The sequence below is a fragment of the Macrobrachium nipponense genome, chromosome 6 (genome assembly GCF_015104395.2).
Source record: "Macrobrachium nipponense isolate FS-2020 chromosome 6, ASM1510439v2, whole genome shotgun sequence".
NCBI lineage: Eukaryota > Metazoa > Arthropoda > Malacostraca > Decapoda > Palaemonidae > Macrobrachium > Macrobrachium nipponense.
The window spans coordinates 43,320,322-43,343,409 of NC_061108.1; the positions used below are offsets into that span (position 1 = coordinate 43,320,322).

The following is a 23,088-nucleotide window of genomic DNA, read 5'->3' on the forward strand; positions in this document are numbered from 1 at the left end:
TTTCGCATTTCCTCCATTTTGTCTACTCTGTCAGGTTCTGAACAAGGTAATGTGGTCTCAGAACCTCAAAATGATTCTGGTAGCGCCTTTATGGCCGAAGGCGGAATGGTTTCCGGACCTGTTGGAACTCCTAATAGACGTGCCAAGAGAGTTACCTCCGTGGAACAACCTACTATGTCAGCCGCACATGGAGAGGTACCACCAGTCGGTGAAGTCCCTATCACTTCACGGATGGAGATTGTCAAGTATCTCCTGCAAGCGAGAGGCTTTTCTCAGAAAGCAGCAACACAGATGGCAGGAAATATCAGAGAGTCATTTGCAGCGATCTACCAAGGGAAATGGTCAGCATACTGTGATTGGTGTCGTAGAGGGAACTTGTGTCCACTTGGATCCACTATTCAACAATTTATTCGGTCTTACGCATGGAAGGTGTGGACATTTTGTCTTCATGGGAGCTGGCTATGTTAATGAAGAGTTTTGAGCAGTCCTGTTCGCCGAAGGAACTAAAAGCCCCAGATTGGGATTTGACCATGGTACTGAGTAGTTTTGACAACCCCCCCCCCCCCCCCCCCCCCCCCTCCCCCCCCCCCCCCCCCCCCACCCCCCCATGAACCATTAAGACAGTTCACAGATAGGAGCCTGACCCTGAAGACAGTCTTCGTATTGGCCATAGCCTCAACCAAAAGGGTGGGGGAACTGCATGGTTTGTCATATATGGTAAAGCATTCGAGAGGTTGGAAGTCAATGGTATTTGAGTTTGCTCCAGATTTCGTAGCCAAAACTCAAAACCCATCAGTAGTGGATGGCAGATTCGACTCCTTTTCCATACCTTCTCTGGCAGAATTCGTAGACAATGACAAAGAAGAAAAGCTTGTGTGTCCCATGAGAGTACTAAGAGAGTACTTAAGAAGGACAAGGCATCTCAGGTTGGGGTGCCGGAGGCTGTTTGTAAGTACAGGATGGAACAAAAAGGAAGTGTTCAGGAATACAATATCGTTTTGGCTGAGAGAAACGATCAGGAATGCACACATGACAGAAGACAGAGGGTCAAATAGCTGAGAGAGGGCTAGAGCTCATGACATCAGGGGCTTGAGCGCTTCTTTGGCATTCAAGAAGAATATATCTGTGGAGAGAATTTTGAAAGCTGGTATTTGGCAATGCCAAACAACTTTCACTTCTTTTTATTTAAAAGATGTTGCCCATAGATCCTTGGGGTCCAGTGGTGGTGGCCCAGCAAGTGGTATAGCTCATCCGGTACCCATGGCGGGTCAGTTTGTGTCTAGTCTGAGATGAAGGTATGAAAGTAGAATGAATGAGATGACTGGTCTTTCTTCTTTACTACTTTCTTTCTACTCCTTTACCAATGGGCAGTATAAAGGAGAGTACCATCATGAGCTGGAACGGACTAGATGCAGGTGAGATGGTCAGCCATACTGTAAAGATAATTTAGAGTATAGTATAACTTTCATTAGCAACACACTCCTCTCGGTAATAGGGAGAGAGAGGGGTGATAATAGATCCAGATACAAGGGACAGGAGTGGTTTAGGAGAATGTAGAGTTCTCCATCTTCTGTAATGTAATAAACCATGGCATCGTACGAACACCCAGAGAAAGAAACCAATAGATTCTCATATATCTTTGGTTCAAGGGTTAATAGTCCATTGTCTTAGAATACACCTACTATTTGGAAATGGATAAAAGTGGCAAACTCTCAGTCAGTTATAGTGACTTACCTCCCACCAACAAGTAAGTCTATCCTAATGTTAAGACCAAAGGTTTGTTCTGTATATGAACAAATGACAAATTTTTAACCAATTTGTATTTTTCATAACTAACAAACCTGAGGTCTAAGCAGATAAAGGCCTACCTCTAACCATCCCTCTAGCAGTCTAAACTGGGTTGGAAGAGTAACTGGCTGGTCACCAGACACCGAGGGCATTCTGGGTACTGCATGCCCCGAGACCTGGTATAGATGCCAATAGTCCCTGGATCTCACAAGTTTAATTTTAATTCTACTGGTTTCCAGCTTGGGGCTATTATTATCCTAATGTTATGACCTCAGGTTTGCTAGTTATGAAAAATACAAATTGGTTAAAAATTTGTCATATTTTTTATATTGACCATCTCTCTAAAATTATTACCAATTTACTTTTTTTGTAGAACAAAAAAAGCACATTTTAAAGATATGGTCAATAGAATAAATCTGCAAATTAGTGAAAGTTAACTGTGGAAAAGTGAACAATGTGTACCACAAAAATTCATGACAAAGTGGACTGCAGAAATGTGAAATGTGTAAAACTGGGGGGTCACTGTAATGCATACTTTTTTTTAGCAACAAAAAAATTATTCTTCTAATTATTTTGCTAGGTTACTGTGGTTTTTAGAAACATTTACTTCAGGGTGTGATGTCCCTGCCTACACTAGTTAGGGTAGAAGAGACACTTTAGCCTTGGCGGGCAACTCTTTTAGGAGAAGGAGACACTGAAATCAAACCAGTGGATAGAAGGAACTCTTCAGCCTTGGTAGGCAACCCTTGTAAGAGAAAGTTACTCGGAATACAAACCTTGTACTCCAACCTTGGACGGTGCCATAGCCATTGTACTGTGGCCTTCCATGGTCTTAGGTTTAAGTTCCCTTGATAAGGGTGCAGTGAGGCATTTATCCTTTTCGCTCTCTTTAACTGTTTTTTCGAAAATCTTTTCCTTCTGGGCATTTTATTTCTAAATCCATCCTAACTGTTCTCCCCCAGTTATGTCAGACCTGGTGGATTTCATTTGCCTTACGAGGTGTGCCATCCCGATCTTGTTGACCATTGTTTCCTGCTTTTTTTTTTTTTTTTTTTTTTTATGTCGTGGACACTTATTTATACCCTCAACAGATTTTTTGTAAATACTAATGTAAATATTGCTATTGTTGATGGTATTGTTGCTTATTGTTCTGTTGATTTTTACAATATTACTGTTGTAATGAGTCTATTCACAGTAATTAGTTTTGATACTGATTTTATGTGTTAATTTTAATTCTTTTGGGAGACATTGAGCTGGACCCTGTGCCTTTTACTCATTACAATAGGAAAAATTGCAAAGTACTGTACTCAAATAGTTGCGGCTAAAATAAAATTGTCTTGATCTCTAGAGTTGTGCCTGTATGTAACTACAATTTCATGTTTTTATCCAAGACTCATAAGTAGTAATGCATAAGGTATGGCTGTATACACTAAGTCTGGATGATGTATTTATTGTCAGAAAAGTTTGGAGTGTGGTTGCCATGAAGTTCTTTGTTTTAAAATTTTAGGTAAGCTCTACAATGTTTGTTGTATTTGCTGTATACCGCAATCCAAATATCAACGATTCTATATATGGCAGGTTTTCTGGAAAGGATTAGTATGGCTGAGTAACGGGATTCAAAAGCTTCATTCATTACCTGTGGAGACTGTAATGCATAACTGGTCTGTTCTTGTTTACTGTGTATCATCCGATTTTGTCCAGCTAATTGAGGAACCCATGCACATTTCTGATAATAGATTAGACCTCATATTCACAGATGTTCCAGCTATTGTGAAGTCCAAGGTCTGTGAATATGTAGGTGCTTCTGGTCATTGTGCCTAGAGATGGACATTTGTGTCGGTCAGTATATACTATTCCTAATGCCACCATTGGAAAAATGGTCTGGCTAAAATCCAGAGCCATTTGGGATCGCATTATTGAAGCATGTCAGACACTTAATATTTCAAATGCTATATTTGATCCTGATCCCAAGAAGTTAAATGAAATGTTCATGGGTAATTTAATAATATATGTCCTTAGAAAGGTTATCAAATATAGGGCAAATGACTAGACATGGTTTGATAATACTACATGTAAATGTGCCTACAAGACGAACAGACCAAATTTAACGCATGGAGATGAAATCATTCGACTGAAAATTACACCATTTTTTTTTTTAAGTCTAACCTTGCTGCAAATACTAGAACGTAGTACGTATACAGTCAAGATAGAAATTATTATAATTCCTGAGAGAGGGAACTTAAAGGAATTACTCAGCTGCATCTTTGGTGGACCAAATTGGCATCATATATCTTTGAATCTGGCTCATCTACCATTCCACCACTACTAACTAATGATGACAGGTTGGTTACTGGCTCTAGGGAAAAGGCTGAACTGTTTCATTGAGCTTTTGAAGCTAAGCAATCAGCTGAGGATGTCCTTCTTCCTGATGCTTGTCATCCTGAACCTATTCCTCCAAAATTTGCATTTCACTCCAGGGATGTTAAGAAAATTCTGTTTAATCTTGATAGCTGGAGTAAAGAGGAGCCTGTTGTTTTCTTCCCTTTATTTTTGATAAAAGTTTCTTGTGTGTTGTCTCCCAAGATTAATAGATTCTATAAATTTTTTGTTGAAGCAGTATCTTTATGGATGAGCGCAAGCTTAGTAAAGGGATTTTGACGAAGGAAAAATCTATTTCTGGGTGATTGGCTCGTGTCGCCCTGTGAAATATCCTTAAGTTCATTATTTCTAGGTAAATAATCCTAATATTACCAGAGAAAAAATAAAATCAATAAAAATGTCAGTCAAACTGACTCGCTCACTCTATAAAAGAAGTGTCGGTATGGTAACAGGGGCGAGTGAGACCACTACCACGAGCCATTTACCATTTAGACCTTCCATCAGAAAATCCCCCACCTGAGAGAGCTGATACCAAAGGGTGATGCGTCCGCTACTACTACTACTACTGACGCCAAGCGGAGAGCAGCGCCTCTAGTGGCCATCCTTTATTAAATGACCATCTTGTCCTGCAGGGTGGGCAAGGAAAAAACAGGGTGGGTTTCACAGGGCGACACGAGCCAATCACCCAGAAATAGATTTTTCCTTCGTCAAAATCCCTTTTCTGGGCTCAGCTCGTGTCGGCCTGTGAAATAGTACCAGAGAAACAGACAAGATGGTAATGAAGGGTCAAAATGAAACAAAAACTGTAAAAAGATCAGTATATAATATAAGTGAATCAAAGAACCAATTACACTATATTAACATAAGGTACTTAAAATTAGCTTAAATTAAATAATGGTAAGTACAGAAAATAGTATAATGGTAACCAAACAATTATATATAAAGATTCACTAAGATTAATTGGTATTTACAAAATATACAAACACATTGTGTTCTACCCTAGCATAAAAATAAGGGTAGAGACACTGAAGCACATTTATATGCATAATGTGTGGGTGCCCCTAGCAAAAAAATAAGGGGCAGTCCACCAATTGAATCCTAGCGGCTAAGGCTAGAGTACCACGAAGAGCATAGCAGTAGGGTGAGGCATGTTGGACAAGGTAGGTAGAAAGGAGACCTGGATCTTATACTACAACTACTGTGCAGAGTCAGGGGAAACTATGTTTCCCGCTGCTACTGCTGAAAATTTTAATGATTCCAAGGACTTCAGGTAATGACGTTTGAAGACTGTCGGTGATTTCCATCCAGTATACTTCTTAAGATCCTCAAAATTCATATGTTGGAAATAATCAATTTAAGTAGCTACTGCCCTGATATCATGTGCTCTTGGAAATGATTCAGGGTTAGCTTGTTTAATGAAGTAAAGGATCTGTTGTCTGATTCCTTTAACTGATAAGGTGCCACCTTTTTCTCTCATAAAAAGAGGACCTGAGGATCTAGAGGATGTACGAGATAGAAAGGCTCTTAAAGTTAATACTGGGCAAAGGGAAGGATCTTGCGGAAGTGGGATGACTTTCCAAGGGGCCCACCTTGCAAGAGGATCCTCATTTTTAGCTAAAAAGCTGCGATCCGGAGAAAGTAGAACTTCTCCTGAGGGGAGAAAATCTACATGACCCGAATCCCTGGATAGAGCCGACAGTTCTGAAATTGCTGGCCCCTGAGGCCAGACTTAATAAAAATAACGTCTTTCTAAGTAGCATTATAAATGTGCAAGACGAGTTGTCAGTATCTGAGGCTAGTTTGAGGACGTCATTTAAGAACCATGAAACTGAAGTAGGCCTTTCAGAAGGTCTAAGTCTAGCACAGGCTTTGGGAATAGACGTAAAGTAAGATTCTGTTAAGTCTATTTGGAAACCCAACTGAAAGATTTTTCTTTAAAGCCGATTTATTAGTAGTAATGGTGCTAGCTGCTAAGCCTTTTTCAAACAAGGATCTGAAAAAGGATATAGCTAATTAACTGTCATGGTTGTAGTGTCCGTTTCCTTCAGGAAGGATGCTAACTTTTTGACAGCCGAGTCATATTGTCTAATAGTTGATTCCTCCCTTTTATCTGATTCTAGAAAAAGGATGTTTTGGGGATCAATGTTAACATCTTTTTTAGCCGCAAACTTCATGAAGTCAATAAAGTTAGGGTCTGAAGAATTCCTGAGGAAGCAAACACAGTCCTCATTTGTACTGGTTGCGACAGCTTGGGGTTGGGAATCTGTTGAGGCCAGAGACCCAACTCCAGAAGCAGAGGATACCAGTTGCTCTTTGGCCAATCTGGAGCAATCAGGGCTACTAGACCTTTGAAAGTCCTCAGTTTGCTCAGAACTTTCAAAAGAAGATTCACTGGAGGAAATACATAGATTCTCTTCCATTGATTCCAGTCTATCGACAGGGCGTCTGTGGCATAAGCCAGAGGGTCCAGGTTGGGGGCCACATAGCAAGGGAGCTTGTGGTTCGTCTGTGAGGCGAATAGATCTACTTGGAGACCTGGTACTCTCTGGCATATCCACTGGAACGACCTGTCGTCTAGAGACCATTCTGACTCCAGAGGGACTGACCGGGACAATGCGTCCGCTATAACGTTTCTTACCCCTGCCAAGTGGGTGGCAGAAAGATGCCATTTCGCTTGTTTGCTAGTAAGCAAAGATGGCTATCATGACATGATTCACGTGTTTGGATTTGGACCCTCCTCTGTTGATGCAGTGTACTACTACTGCACTGTCCAAAACTAATCTTAGGTGAGACTTCTTTGGGGGGAGGAGTCTCTTTAAGGTAAGAAACACCGCCATTGCTTCCAGCACATTTATGTGGAGCTGGCGGAACTGGACGGACCAAGTCCCCTGAACTTGCCTGAATTGAGAGTATCCCCCCTAACCGGACAGGGAGGCATCAGTGTGAATCGTTAACGCCGGAGGAGGATATTGAAGGGGTACTAACTTGGCAAGGTTCTTCACTTTTGTCCATGGACGGAGCTGGTTGCGAAGGATCTGTGGAATCACTGACAACTTGTCTCGAGACTTGGCGTTTGCTCTTGACCGCCAAACTCGATTTATATCTTTCAGTCTTGCTTTCAGAAGGATGTCCGTCACTGAGGCAAACTGAAGGGAACCTAGGATTCTTTCCTGGTTTCTCCTTGAAGCTTGTTTGCTTTTGAGAAATTGCCTCACAGACTTGGCTATTTCTTTCCTTTTGGCCACCGGAATTGACAGATTGTGGGAGGATAAATCCCATTGGATTCCTAGCCACTGAAAACGAGTCTCCGGAGTGAATCTGGATTTCGTTTTGTTTATCTGGAACCCCAGATGTTCCAGGAATTGCACTACCTTCTTTGTGGCTTTGAGGCATTCCTCGACAGTTGGTGCCCAGATCAACCAATCGTCGAGGTACGCTACTACCATTATCCCTTGTGATCTCAATTGCTGGACTACTACTTCCGCTATTTTCGTGAATACCCTGGGGGCTACATTCAGTCCGAAGGGCATCACTTTGAAAGAGAAGGTCTGATTTCCTAGTTTGAAGCCTAGGAATGGACGGAAGTGTCTCGCTATAGGGATATGATAGTATGCGTCTGTAAGATCGATAGAGGTGGTGACGGCCCCACGGGGAAGTAAGGTCCGCACCTGCGAGATGGTCAGCATTTTGAACTTGTCGCAACGAATGAAAGAGTTTAGCTTTGACAAGTCTAAGATTACCCTTCTTTTTGTTGAGCCTTTCTTTGGCACGCTGAACAAGCGTCCTTGAAATTTTAGATGCTTGACTCTCGCAATAGCTCCTTTCTGAAGGAGTTCCTCCGCATAATCTGTCAACTCCTTTGATGGTATCTGATAGAATGACTTGTTTGGTGGATCTTTGATCCAACTCCAACCCAATCCTTTGGACACAATGCTCTGTGCCCATTTGCTGAACCCCCACCTGTGACGGAAGAGGAACAGCCTCCCTCCTACCTGGGGAGCCTCACTGCTGTTGAGCGGGTTGACCTCCGCGCCCTCCTCTGAAGTGCTTGCCTCTTGCAGCTCTTCCTGTACCTCAGCGAAAGTGACCTCTCGCCCTGCTTCCCTAGAGAACCTGTTAAAGGTTGGGAAGGCTTGGCTCTCATACATTGAGTTGAAAGCTGGCGAGACGGTGTATGAAGTCGAGGGCTGGTTTTGAGGAGACAACAGGAGGATGGGTTGCGTCTGTTTAGACGTCGAGGGCTGCCCCTGTTGTGTAACTGGGACAGCTTGGACGGAGTGTTGCTGTTGCTGCTGTTTCTGGTATGGTTGGAACCTCCTACCAGTCTTCTTCAGTTTCTTACCAGAAGCGGGGGGGTTCTCTTGCTTCCTTTTGGATGAGATACCCCATCTGGCTCTAAGGCTCTGGTTAAGCCTAGCAGCCTCGTGATGTACCTCATTCACAGAAGCTTCTGGGAAGAGGTCCGCACCCCACATGCTGGAAGCAAGAAGCCTATTAGGTTCATGCCTAATAGTTGCTTCTTGCAATACATGCTTTCGACAATTCCTTCTGGCGGTAAAAAGTCGAAAGCATCAGCTTGAACTGACTGGAGCTGAGACTTAGCCAGTATCTTGAAGAGTGGTTCGGTGGCATAAGAAAGGGCAGCCATCTCCGTGATGATAAGGGAGTTAAGTGACCTCCCAAATCTCGTACGGGCATCGAATTCTGCCTGAATAAGGCTATCAGGCAGTCTAGGGAGCTTCTCGCCAAACTGGTCCATCGCACAGTCTGGTTTCAGCTTCCCTACTGTGAAAGTGGCTGGCAAGTTCTCCCACAGTTCTCCGAAGGCAGGAAAGAGCGGAGATGTTGGTTCCGCCTCCCTCAATTGTGGAACGGGTTCGTCCTTAAGGACGGCCTGGAGAGTCGTTTCCACCATCTTAGTCACAAAAGGAAGAGAAGCCTCCTCCTCTGTGGCAAAGATAGTGAAAGGGCTCTTGAATGCCTGGAGTTTGGTATTCGTACAATCCCAATCCTCCAGGCAGTGAACCCATTCCCTCTGTGCATGATCCCTACTGTATAGAACAGTCTCCCTAGAGATTTTGTCCTCTCTATTGAGGGCTGTTTCTGTCAGTCTGGCATACCCTATGAAAGGCTGAGTCAATCCGGGGGGGTAGAACTCGAAGTCCTCAATCCTCTTGTTCCACACTCCGGAATGGAGATCATGCCATCCTTGAAGGGTGGGGGCATAAGCTGCCACCCTCCAAGGATTATTCATAGAGAAAGCTGGCAGGGATTCATATGGAGGTAACTGGACCAAACCAGTACCTGCTACAGGGAAGTTCGCTTGTGGGGCCTGAGTCAGGCCAGCGAAACGGTCATCATGTTCTCTAACACGGTTAGAGAGGTCTTGGATTGACTGACCGGACTGATTAATGGTACTGGAGAGTTGAGCAAACATTTGCTCAAATCTCGTACCGAGAGAGCCGACCATCTCTCCCACTTGTTGCAAAACTCCTGCTGAGAAGGTGGTGGGATCAAAAGCACTAGGTCCAGCCACCCCAACAGGAGTAACCGGAGTGGATCCGGTGGATGCCGGAGAAGGCACTGGCTCGGCCGGAGCGCGGGCCTTCTCTTTAGAAGCCTTGCTTCTTGAGCTCTTTGAGTGAGAAGAGCTAGGCTTGGCCTTCACCGCATCGGCGTAGGATGTCGTAGACTTCCGTGCCGAAGAAGACGACGACTTTTTGGAAATCGTCTTATGAAGGGTCTTCTGTTCTCTCTGTCCCTTCACTTTCAGGGGTACAGAGAGAGCGGGTGAACTCGAAGGGATCTCAGATCCCGTGAAGCCTTGAAAAGATGAAGAAGAAGGGACAGGGGAAGAAGATCCAGGAGCTCTCAAAGGTAGCCCTTGAGCGCCCGAAACACCTACCTCGACCAACAAGTCCTCGGCACCTACCGCCATTGGCTCAAGGTTTAGATCCAGGTTTGCGACATCCGGCACCGGTTCCTGTGTCGAGACGGACCCAAACGCCTGCTGCACCTCCTGCTGGATTGAGGCTATGAGTGGGGCTGCTGAGACGGGGTCGACATACCCCGTCGCCTTGCCTCCGGGGAAGATCTGGATAGCCAATTTTTTATCCAGGATGTAAGGCTGACCTTTGGCGGCGTTTTTGCCGAAGCCGCCTACCCAAGCTTTCAGGGTTGCCAAAGCGACTTCTTTCACGGCGGCAGCCTGAAAGAGAAGGCGATATGAAGCCTCTAACGGCGGAGATACAGCTTAAAGTAGCTTAAAACTAAATATAAACCATTGATTACAGGAAATTTGTCCAGGAATCTACTTACCCCACCCAAAAGCTGACTCACGAGGTCGTAGCAGATGGTGCATGCCTCAGGGTGCCAGACAATCATCCCGCTGTGGGTAGTGGCACACGGGGCGTGGGTCCTGCATTCCTCATGGGGACAGGGGTCGTAAAGGACTGCGTTGCAGCCTGGATCCTGGCAGTTAGTAGCCTGTAAGTGGAGGGATACATGAGTATCGGGGTTACACACTTACAGCCTAACATAGACTCCGCTGCATGCCGGAGTATGTAAGTTAGAGTAAAACTAGTGCTCCGCCGCAATACGTGTGGTTAGATAGGCGGTTGGTTGGGGTCCGCAGAGTACGCCGGAGACAAGAAAATGATCCAACCAGGAGTGGTGAGGAGCCCACGAAACCACGATGGAGAACGACGGAGATAGTACATGAAAACTATAAATAAACAAATAAATTACAGTATCAGTAAGGGTATGTATCCTTATAGAATAAGACATGATTCCTTCCGACTACTAGAGGAGTGCCCGGGTAAGAAAGCAAGCTCTCCTCCGGTAGCGGGGAAAAAAAAAAAAAAAAAAAAAGATATACTAGGCAAGCTATATAGACCACTGGTAAATCCTCACCGGGGACCCGCCCGCTGGTGGAGCCAGAATGACCGCCGATAACCGAAGGGGCTCCCGGCTTGAGCGGGGGCTCCGTCCGTTATGGTAGGGGAAGGGTAGGGAGGGAAGGGGAGAGTATGTGGGCTAACCCCGCGGCGGGCGAGAGAGAGAGGGGGTGGCCAACCCCCCCCCCCCCCCCCAAACAACCCCCCAACTCAACCCGTCTAGTACCCCGGTACCCGAGACAAGTGGTACACCCGGCCCCCAGCTGGTATGGGGCTCCTCTGGCCCCTCAGAGGGAGAGGGAAGGAAGGCTACTGTGGTTGTCATGACAACCGAGGAGGCCCGACCAGACCCCTCCCTACCACGTGGAAGGGAGGGAAGGGAGAGGGTAAGGTGCCTAATGGGACACGTGATCGGTGGTGGCCCAGGACACGATAGCAACACAACCACAGAGAGGCCACGTGAACCCAACTGTACCAACACACGGTACAAGGCACCTAGGCTAGCCTAACACCCTAAATAACACTGATAAATAATAAATACATCGTAAAAGAATGGAAGGGACACTTGAGTAAAAGAGAAAGAAGCCCAGGAGGAGGCGAACTGATCCGAAGAGCAGTCGACTACTCGGAGCCAGCGGTAGCCGATGAAGAGCAAGAGCTGGGATGCTGGGCGAGAGAAACACAGTATAGCCCTAAATACAAAACTAAAAGATAAAAGGTAAAAGGTATGGGCTGTGTACCCTAATTCTAAAATACGATGTAACAAGACGATGAACGTAAAATAAGAGCCCATAAGCATAAGATGTCCCAGTATGGGAGACTGGGAAATCTTAGGAACACGAGGCGGCTCATGGCCGCCACGAGTCAACCAGGTGACCGTATATGACCTAAAAAACGGAAAATACTGGTCCCTGGAAGACTGAAATACAAAAATTATTACTTATCGGGCACTTAACTTAGCCGAAGCGATAGCAGCACGTTCCATCGTGGAATAGGTAAATCCAAAAAAGCGAAAACAACACGAGCAAAAGAATCACAACTGGCGTTGTCGAGCTAATTATAAAGGATGGCCGCTAGAGGCGCTGCTCTCCGCTTGGCGTCGGTAGTAGTAGTAGTAGCGGACGCATCACCCTTTGGTATCAGCTCTCTCAGGTGGGGGATTTTGTGATGGAAGGTCTAAATGGTAAATGACTCGTGGTAGTGATCTCACTCGCCCCTGTTACCATACCAACACTTCTTTTATAGAGTGAGCGAGTCAGTTTAACTGACATTTTCTTGATTTTATTTTTTCTCTGGTAATATTAGGATTAATTTACCTAGAAATAATGAACTTAAGGATATTTCATAGGCCGACACGAGCTGAGCCCAGAAATGCTTATACAGTACCTGAATATTTTAATAGTTTTATCACAAAAAGTGCATTTAGTCATGAAATTGACAGGAAAATACATTATTTAGTGAATATTTCTCAGTGAAAAATAGGCGAATTTTCCACGAATAGTATGTAGATATGTTCCATAGAGAAACCTGTGAATCTTGAGAACTTGAATATGGCGGCCTCACTGTAATCACAGTTATGACTTGGACGATCAATGGATGGTCTCTTGTTTATCAGCAATCTGGAGTTGAATCCAAGTACCTTTTTTGTTGCTTTGCTTAATAAATATGCTCAATATTACTATCAAGGGATAAATTTATTTTTCCAGAATAAGTACCTGAAATTAATGCCCTTGAGTCAGACTCTACAAGAGGATCCTTCGTGTCAGCTTTGTACAGTTTTACGCCGTTATGTATTGCAATCATCCCCTCGCACCATTGAAAGTAATCTCACTGCTCCGCATTTACCAAAGTTAGCTACCTTAAGACAGGTGAGTCACCATACTCTCTACTATATTAGATTTCATTTCAAGTTCTGAAAGGTATATAAATGAGCATGTTTAATCTCGAAGTCATTAGAGTGTGTATACTATTTTTTAAAGTGTAAGTAATTTAGAAAGGCATGTTGGCCTATTATTGTCAATTATGATATTGCAGGGCGTTGTAGTGCTTAGCCGACAGTGGAAAAATGCACTTTATATGCCTCTCTTGATGGAGCAGACCTTCAGAAATAAGCAAGCAAGACCTGCATACAACTACAGGTAATTTACAATTGTTATTTTTATACATGTTTAAGAGATTTTTGTCTCATGATGAAAATGTTCAGTGAGCAAATTTTAATATATAAGGAGCTTGAAAACAATATCTTCTCAAGGGAAAGAGCATTTTGTTTTATTTATATACAAGGTATCCATAAAGTCATGGTGCAATTTAAAATAGGGTAATTATAGATTTATAACTATACATGGTAAAAAAGGTCATGGTGCAATTTAAAATAGGATAATTGTAGATTTATAACTATACATGGTAAAAAAGGTCATGGTGCAATTTAAAATAGGATAATTGTAGATTTATAACTATACATGGTAAAAAAGGCTGAGAAAGAGGAATGGCCTAAATTATCTGTTTATCTTGTTAATTATCAGTGTGTCCTCCATCATTACTACTACAAAAAGAAATACAATTCTGTAGTTCTTGGAAAATATTTTCCAGTTGATTTTCAGTAATATACCTTCAGTGACCAGTTATCCTTGCCTTCAAGTCAAATGAGGCTTATTTGAATAAATAATACTTTTCACACACATCCATAAAAAGAAATCCAATGGAGTAAAATACTATGGTGAATGTGGAGGCCAAAATAATGGTCCACCTTTTTCAATTCATCTTAAAGGGAATTTCTCATTTAGAAACTGCAATGCTTGCAGATCAAAGTGACAGGGTTAACCATCTTGTTGAAAAATATATTTTCCATGAGTTCTAATTGTTCAAGTTTAAGAAGAAAGTAATTTTGTAATACTAGTTCTAAATACATATCATCATTAACAATTCATTCTTCATAAAAGAATGTCCCTGTGATTCGATTCTTTCCCAAAGCACACCAGACATTAATTTTGAGAGCATCTCATTCGTGTTCCACAGATTCATATGGTTTTGCAGTTCCCCAAATATGGCAATTATGACTGTTGTTTAGTGCCTTCGGCCTCTAGCTGCAACCCCATTCATTCCTTATAATGTACCTCCTTTCATATTCTCTTTCTTTCATCTTACTTTCCCCCCTTTCCTTACAATTGATTCATAGTACTACAACTGTTACACCTTTCAAACCTTGTACCATCAGTATCCGTTGCAGTGCTGAATGACCTCATAGGTCCCAGTGCTTGGCCTTTGGCCTAAAGTCTATATTCAGTTCAATTCAGTAATGACTGTTGGTCTTGCCACAGATGAGGAATATGACTTTGTTAAAGAACATTAAATAATTAAAGAATGCGTGATTAGTTTGAATTCTTTCATTGAACTGATGTCAGAGAGTAAATTGTATATGATAATCATCTTCTAACAACATTTGATGCATTTGGGTTCTGTATGCTTTCATTTTCAGTTTTTGTGAAGAATCTTATGCACAATAAGTAGATTCTGAATAAGAATTAGAAGAAGGGAAACTGAGTGCGAATGGAGATTTGTGGAAGATAATGTACAGAAAAGACATTGGTAGTGGAATTTCAATGAGGCCCTTTGCATCATACAGCATGTGTACCAAGAGGCTGCTAGATATACTAAATTTTCGTTGATGAAATATTGTTGAAAGATTATTGGTAATTTTGTTACAGTACTATTCTTTGTTTTCTCTCTCCATGTTTGCTTTATATTTTGTTTTTAATTTTTTAATGCAACATTGTAAGGCACAACTCTTCCCTAAATAACATGCAGAAACATTTCAAGCTAGCCTGAATAGTAATTTTTCTATAGTCATTAAAACTTAAACATCAACATGATGATAGGCATCAGAATGCATAATGAAACTGAGGGCATAAATACCCAAAAACTTGGTGTTAAAGACTTGTGTGTTAACGTCCATTGAGTACCCTTATACATTATTTAAAAGGCTCTTTAGTTGGTAATAAAATAAATGTCAACAGTTGATTATTGGTGTGCAGCAGTGATCCAACAATGTGCAGATCTAGAATAAATTGGATTAGTTTACCCTTTGTTCATGGATTTGGATTCCTTTATCTATTCTGAAAAAGATTTCTTTCATTAAGTTTGAATGATTTCTTTTATTAAGTTCATATGATTATAGGCAACCTACTGTACCAGATTTTTATGATAATAGGCCACCAACTGCTCCAGAGGGGAGAACATCGCCAAAGTTTGATCCAACTTTAATAGCAACAGAAGTAACGGATGAAAAAACAACTCTCCTAGAGGCTGAAGGGGGATCTCTTCACTCTCGTCATGGATTAGGTACAGTACTTTGTTTCACCTTTTGTCTTTTCATCTCAGTTTGAAATTAGAATTTTCCATACTAAGGAATTTGGTGTGTTGGTATGCAAGGGATACCAACACTAACTATAGCTGGTTCACTTGCTGTAGATTCTTGGGTGAGCTTTGGCGGCCTCTGATTGGCTGCTACCATGAGATATTTTCATTTTCTAGCTTAGAAAACTAGCAATGTGTTTATATTTTTTTTATTGTTCATACGCGAACAAACCTGAGGTCTTATCAATAGGATAATTTCTAGCGCCTAGCTGGATCCAGTTAAAAAACAGATGAAAGCAAGGAATCTTATGATATCTGGCAATGCATGCGTAGATCGGATGAGGGATGGTCAAAGACCATCCACCTACGATCATGCATCAGTCTTTTCTTTGACCGCCTGGGCGAGATTCGTGTTTACCTCTCTTGGCCTTTACCCGGTTCATTGCCCGTTTCGCTTGCATTTTGTGTGTGTGTGTGGTTGATATTATGGCTTCTGTTCCTTCTTGGCCTCGTCAACGTGTGTGCCCTGGAATTCCAGGTTTTCCGTGTTCTCGTTTTTGGCTTCGGCAGAGACTGGACCCCACCCCCACATCTCGGGACTAATGATCTTTGCACGGAATGCCAGGCATGGCCTAAAGAGGAGTAGAAGTTGTTGTTTAGCAAGAGAGAACATCAGAGGGTTTTGACTCTTCCTTCATGGAAAGGTTTTTTTGCCCCTTTTCGATGCTTCGTCTCCTGCAGTCTTCAACCCCCATGGTAGAGTTGTTCCTGTGTCTCCTACCTTTTCTTCAATTGATTCGTTGCTGGATGTATCGGGAGGCCACCAGGCTGATGTTTGTAATGTCACCCCTTCTTCGGGAATTAATTTGATTCCCGGGAATGAGGAGGCTTTTTTCATCATTCTTTTTTCTTCCAGAGTTGGAGGCGTCCAAGATGGCGGCAATTGGAAGACACTCGGGCTAGGGGGTACCCTGTCAGGGTGGTCAGGCCATCCCCCCTCCTCCCAGCCTTGTCTTCATGGGTAGCCGAGGTCAGCCATCTTGTATTGCTCTGCCAGTGACTGTTGCTGCTTCTTCGAGTCTGAGGGAAGCTGTGGTGTCTGCCCCGTTGATAACGTCACGGTATCCGTTGTTGTTTATTCCTCCGCCAGTGGCATCTCCTCCCCTTCGCCCCAAGGGGAAGCAGTGACGTCATCACCACTTGTGACATCACTCCCATGGATGACGTCACTCCCATGAATGACGTCACTCCCAGTCATCTGAGCACTGCCTGTCTCAGTCGTGACGTCATCTCTGCCGCCCAGTTCGCTACTTCTCCCTTCCATGTCATCAGAGCCTTCTCTTGCAGATCAGTCTGAGGTTATATGCAAGGCAGTGCTTAAGAGGTTGGAATCTGTTTTGGATATTAATTTGGCTGCCTTGTCAGTTGGGAGGATGGAAGAAACGTGTTGCTTCGTCCCCACCTCCTGCGAAGAGATCACTTAAGGAACCAGTACTGTTTTCTCCCTCTTCCCCCTCTATGCCACGTCGGTGTATCAAGCGTTGAAAGGCCAAGGACTTGGCTCTTTCTTCGTTTACAAGGGAGGAACTACTCGGACGTGTTCTCAAGATTGTTGGCATTTTGGGGAGTGTTGGTGTATCTTCCCTTGTGTAATCTGCAGCGGTTGCTTCGTCCTCTGCATCGAATCGCGGGCGTGTTGCAACTTCCCCCGTCCGTGCACGCCTCGAGTGTGTTGCAGCCTCCTCCATCCATGCACATCACGAGTGTGTTGCAACCTCCCCTGTCTGTGCACATGATGCAAGTGCTCCTTCTTCTCCAAGGCTTATTTGTTGCCGTAAGGATCTCAAGGCACCTGTCAATAGGTCGAAGGTGATGAGCGCGAAGTTGCTGTAGCAGGAGTGTTTGCCTGCCCCTCTCACTGATGCTTGTAAGAGTTCGATTCTGGAGGATTCTCCTTCGATCTCGAGTGTTCAGGATTCCTCTCCTACTCACGTTCGTAAGTCGGCCACGCCAGTGACCATTCACGGACATGTTAATGAATCATCTGGTGGAGGAGAACATAGTGATATACCTAGTGTTATAGAGGGTTCATCTCGGGAGCCGAAGCGTGGACCTAGCCCAGACAGGTTAGTTGGTGTTTCGGGCTGTTTGGCTGCTGATCCTGCCATTAATTTTAATGAAGAAGGTGCCTAAGAGGAGCCTACACATCCTTCTCATTGTCGGTCTCCTTTGCCGGAGCAGGAGGAGGGAGACACGCAAGAGTTTTTGTCTTCCTTTTTGGAAGTTGTTGATCTCATTCGTGGGTTCAACAATTTGGAAAGTAGGTCTCAGGCTTGGTCGTCTTCCCTCCTTCTTGCTTGGAAGCCTTGGTGGGAGCTATGCAGGATCCCAAATCATCTCTCCAGCTTTAATTATCTGGGCACGTCCAGTTAATCTTGTATAGGGTTAACGCCTCTGTTTCGAACTGGGATGGTTCGCTTCACTCTAGGGGCTCTGCCAAGCTACTACTCCTGCCTCTTACAGGGCTAGGAAGTACTATGCTATGAACTCTACTATTTTTTGTGTCGCGCCATCTTAACCCAGACATCATCACCTAAAGCAGGAATTGACTTTGGAGCAGGTGAGGTCGGTGGCTCCGTCCTTGTCTTCGCAGGATCCCTCAGCATTGGAATCGACGGCAGCCTCCATGTTGCTCACAGTTTCTTGGCTGGACTTCTGGTCTGTGGTCATTGCCAAGATAGCTTCCGACAGGTCTCCAGAAGGGTTGGTGACTACATCCTCTCTTGCCAATCTGTTGCAGTCCGGAGGCAAGGCGATTTTGTACATGGCTCACCTCAATGTTAATTTATGGGCTAACCTTCTGCTGATTAGAATGCGATAGGCCAGCGTCAGGCTGACACCAAAGACAGACTGGTGCACCAGGCCGTGTCTGAGTCGGAGTCTCCTCCTCGGAGACATCCGGCTCCTCCTCCTCCCCCTGTCCAGCAGTAGTCAAGAAGATCGTTGCCTGGTAGGCCGTCGAGGAATTCGAGTTCGGCAGGGTCTTCCCGTTCGACTCAGCCTTGGTCAGAGGATCAACGTCCCTTTTGCTCTCGTTCCTTTAGGCCAAGAAGGGGCCCAAGGGGCAGAGGTAAAGGGGGCTGTCGGTAGGTTAGGCACCTCCCCCTCTCCTGTGCCATGGAGGGGGGTGCCTAGCAGGCCATTGGGCCAAGTGGCAGAGTTATGGGGTGGAGAAGTAAGTGGTAGATTCCCTTAGGGTGGGGTACCTACTGCCATTCGATTTCTCTCCTTCTCTGTTGGACAAACCGCAGCTCACGAAGGCATATCCTCCAGATTCTCTGAAATCCTTGGCTCTTCGGGAGGAAGTGCAGAAGATGCTGGACAAGGTTGCTATAGAGGAAGTGGTGCTTCCGTCTCCTGGGTTTTACAGTCACATCTTGGTGCTCAAGGCGTCGGGAGGATGGAGACCTATGATCGACTTATCCTCCTTGAATCACTTCATCGAAAGGCACGGTTCAAGATGGAGACCCTGCGTTTGGTGTTGGCAGTCGTGAGGGAAGGCGATTTCATGCTGTCGATAGACTTAAGGGACGCATACTTCCAAATCCCTGTTCATCCGATGTCCAGGAAGTTCCTTCACTTCTCTCTTGGGGACGAGGTCTTCAAGTTCAAAGTCTTATGCTTCGGGCTGACAACAGCCCCTCAAGTGTTCACAAGGGTCTTCTCTTGTGTCAAGTTGGGCCCATGCTCAGGGGATCTGTTTGCTGAGGTACCTCGACAATTACTTGGTCTTGGCAGTTTCCAGGGAAAAGCTGCTGCAGGACAGGGATTATCTACTTCGGTTGTCTGGAACTGGGCATCGTAGTCAAGCAGGAAAAGTCGAACCTCGTACCCAGTCAAAGAATTCTCTACCTGGGCATGGTCATCAATACGACAGTGGCAAAGTTTTCCCGTCGGATCAGAGATTGGAGAAGTTGCTGGGGTGGCACGCAACTTCCTGTCGGAACCACATCAGTCAGCTCGTCAGTGGCAGGTTCTTCTGGGAGTGTTGTCATCCCTGTAGAACCTGGTCCCTCATGGGCATCTTCTTTGGTCTCTGCAATGGAGACTGGGAGAATTCTGGTCTCCGGCAGGGGACTCACCCCTGTTAATGGTTCCTCTGTCTCTGGAAGTGAGAGAAGACCTTCGTTGGTGGCTGGATGACCAGAATCTTTCGAAGGATGTCCCTCTATGTTCTCTGCCACCGGACTTCCTTCTGTTCTCAGATGCCTCCCTCACAGGTTGGGTGGCCTTATCTCGGCGACTTCATCGCTTTAGGCGTTTGGAGGACAAGCAGCAACATATCAACGTCTTGGAGTTGAATGCAGCCTTCCTAGGTCAGAAGGAGTTTTGGGGAGAAGGTAGAATGTCATTCTGTCATTCTCATGTCGGACAACGCCATGGTGGTAGCCTGTGTGAACAAAATGAAGGCCTGGTTTCTCATCAACTTCACACCTTGACCGTCGAGGTTCACCAATGAGCGGTCAGCAGTTGGCCAGAGCTCTCTGTCAGGTATATCCCAGGCAAACTGAATGTGGTCGCAGACAAACATGGTCGTTGGCATCAGATCCTAGGCACTTCATCAAGTGGTAGCAGACAAGCTCTTCCAGGTTTTGGGTAGACCCATGTTGGACCTTTTTCCGACTCGCTTCATCAGGAAGCTGGAGATTTTCTGTTCAATGGTCCCAGATCCTTTAGCATTGGCAGAGGACGCATTCCAACATCCCTGGGACAACCTGGAGGCGTATGCCTTCCCTGTTTTGTTTGATCCGTCAGGTTCTGAACAGGCTAATGAGTTCACAGGGTCTCAGGATGACTTTGGTAGCCCCTCTGGGGCCTCAGGCGAGGGGTTCCCAGATCTGCTGTAGTTATTGTCAGAGGTTCCAAGGGAGATTTCCCCCTTGGCGACATCTCCCATGTTAGCCTCATGCGTAAATGTTCCACCTGTCAGTAGAATCCCTGTCTTTTCACGATTGGAGGCTATCAAGTTTCTCCTCCGAGCGGGAGGCTTTTCTCAGAAGGACAACAGGGCATATGTCCAGCAGTCTCAGAAAGTCGACCTCCACGGTTTACCAAGGCAAATAAGCGATCTACTGTGATTGGTGTCGTGACAGGGTTTTTCTACACTCGCAACCTCTATTCAGCGAATAGCAGACTTTTAACCTTCCTCAGAGACAAGTTTGGTGTTACGCCTTAAAGGTAACATCTCCTCTTCCTGGGAACTTTCCTTGCAAGTTAAGGGGTCTGAGCAGTCAAGTTCTCCTAGAAAGCTCAAGCCTCAGAGGTGGGATGTTTCCTTGGTTCTCAAGAGCTTCACGAAGAGTCCATATGAGCCCTTGCATCGCTCATCTGACAGGAACTTGACGCTCAAGGCAGTTTTCCTTCTGGCCTTGGCATCTTCCAAGAGGGTAGGAGAGCTCCATGATCTGAGCTATGAGGTGAAGCACACCAGGGGTTGGGGGTCATTGTCCTTCAAATTTGTTGCGTAATTCGTGGCCAAGACCCAAAATTCCCTCTGTGCACGATGACAGATTCACTTCATTTTCCATTCCATCACAGAATGACTTGTGGGTGGTGATGCTCAAGAGCGTTTATTGTGCCCTGTCCGGGCCCTGCGTTGCTATCTTGAATAGACTCAGCACCTCAGACCAGGATGCCGCAGACTTTTTGTTATTACAGGCCGTACAAGAAAGAGGTTTCTAGGAATACTATCTCTTTTTGGATAAGGGAAGCCATCAGACAGGCATACTTGTCTCTTGATGATTTCACTACCACGTCTGTGCAGGCTAGTGTGCATGACGTTAAGGGTATTGGTCCCTCTCTGGCTTTCAAAAAGAACTTGGCTGTACATAGAGTGCTAAGCACTAGTACTTGGTTACGCCAGTCCACGTTCGCCTCTCTATCTTAAGGATGTTGTCCACAGATCTGCGGACACGTTTTCCCTGGGTACTGTGGTGGCTGCCCATCAGGTTGTGTACTCATAGTTGCCCCTAACAGGGCACTTTTGTATCTTTCCTAAGATGATTGTGTGGATGAGAGAATGAGTGAGTTGGCTGGTCTCCCTCTTTCTCTTGTACCTTTCCTTCTTCCTTCGGGCAGGTTAAGGAATAGACACATCATTCGCTGGACTGGTCTGATACAATGAGTAAGGTAGTCATACTGATAGTGTGGTCACTTAATATGCAAATGTCAAACCCTCTATTTGGTAGCATATGCTCCACTCCTAGGCAAAGAGTAGTTGAGAGTAGTACAAACCCTAGTGTGTTGGTTTGCTATTAGACAGTCAAAGTTTCTCTTTGGTTCCCTATACAACGGTTCTCCTATATATCATTGTACATCACTCAGGGTCCAGAGGTAATTTCTTCTGGAAGCTGGACTGGTGGGTAGGCCCTCAGTTGGTATAGGATGTCTTGTACCTCCCTCCAAGTATAAGTCTATCCTAATTTTAAGACCGAAGGTTTGTTTGTGTATGAACAAATGACAAATTTTCTAAGACAATATGTATTTTTCATAGCTACAAACCTGAGGTCTTAACATTATACTGCCCGCCTCTAGCTGCCCCTCTGTTTGTTAAGACATCCTGAGTTGGGGAAGACTGATGCGTGATCGTAGGTGGATGGTCTTCAACCACCCTTCACCCGATCTTTGCATGGATTGCCAGATATCACAAGATTCCTTGCCTTCATCTGTTTTTTAACTGGATCCAGCTAGGCCTCTAGAAATGATCCTATTTTTAAGACCTCAGGTTTGTAGCTATGAAAAATACAAATTGTCTTAGAAAATTTGTCATTTTATCACGTTTAGCACAAGATAGGAAAGTTTTGGCCATAGCATAGGATTTGGTATTAGTTGTATAACTAAATCATGATTTCCTGAAATAAATAAGATCAAATACAAAGGAATTATGAGTAAAAGTAAAGAGAGAAGCATTAATTCTTTATACCTGTTGTTACTTATCATTTGATTTTGTATTACATACTCATGTGATCAAGATAAAATAAAAGTTGTGTTTTCATACTGTAAATTCACCCTGAATGTGATATGTGAAGAGAAAATGAAAAATGTGTCTTAGTATTATGTTGCAACCATACTTGACTAAGTTTAACAGCAGTGCCAAGAGACAGGGATCTTCAAGATACTGTCATTGTTTCTCTCAGAGAGAGCTTTGAGGAGCTGTTGATAGTTGCCAATTTGCGATGTGAGAAGTTTGCTGTATCGAATATTTACCATAAAATCTATTGGCAATGTAGCGAATATAAAATTCTGTCTTTTTCAGAATTTGTTTAAGCTACTCTTATACCAGAATGTTTATTTCCTTTATAGTTGACCCCTGCTATTTGTGGACTCACGATTCACAGACTTCCCTATTCGCGGATCTTTCTATGGATCATAGTATACCCATTATTCGTGAAAAATTCTCATATTCACAGTATTTTTCCCTGAGAAATATTCATAAATAAATTACTGTATTATCATATAACTTTAGTGATTAATCGCATGTTTTGTGATGAAGCTATTAAAACACTCGGGTATAAGCACTATTAATGTTTTTTTTTTGTGTTTTAATTATCAAAATAGGCATCTCAAAGCATTTTTAGAGGGGTTTTAAGTATTTGCCGATTTTAGCTACTCA

The 23,088-nt window shown here is 44.2% G+C and overlaps 1 protein-coding gene across 1 annotated transcript in view; it reads left to right on the forward strand.

Annotated features, from left to right (window-relative positions):
- The window catches only part of LOC135216294 (bridge-like lipid transfer protein family member 1), a 661,298-nt gene that overhangs the window by 451,343 nt on the left and 186,867 nt on the right, over positions 1 to 23,088 (forward strand). Inside the window, exons 16-18 of the mRNA XM_064251460.1 lie at positions 12,770 to 12,931; positions 13,098 to 13,201; positions 15,271 to 15,401. Of these exons, the coding sequence (XP_064107530.1) occupies positions 12,770 to 12,931; positions 13,098 to 13,201; positions 15,271 to 15,401 (397 nt within the window). The remainder of the gene's footprint in view (positions 1 to 12,769; positions 12,932 to 13,097; positions 13,202 to 15,270; positions 15,402 to 23,088) is intronic.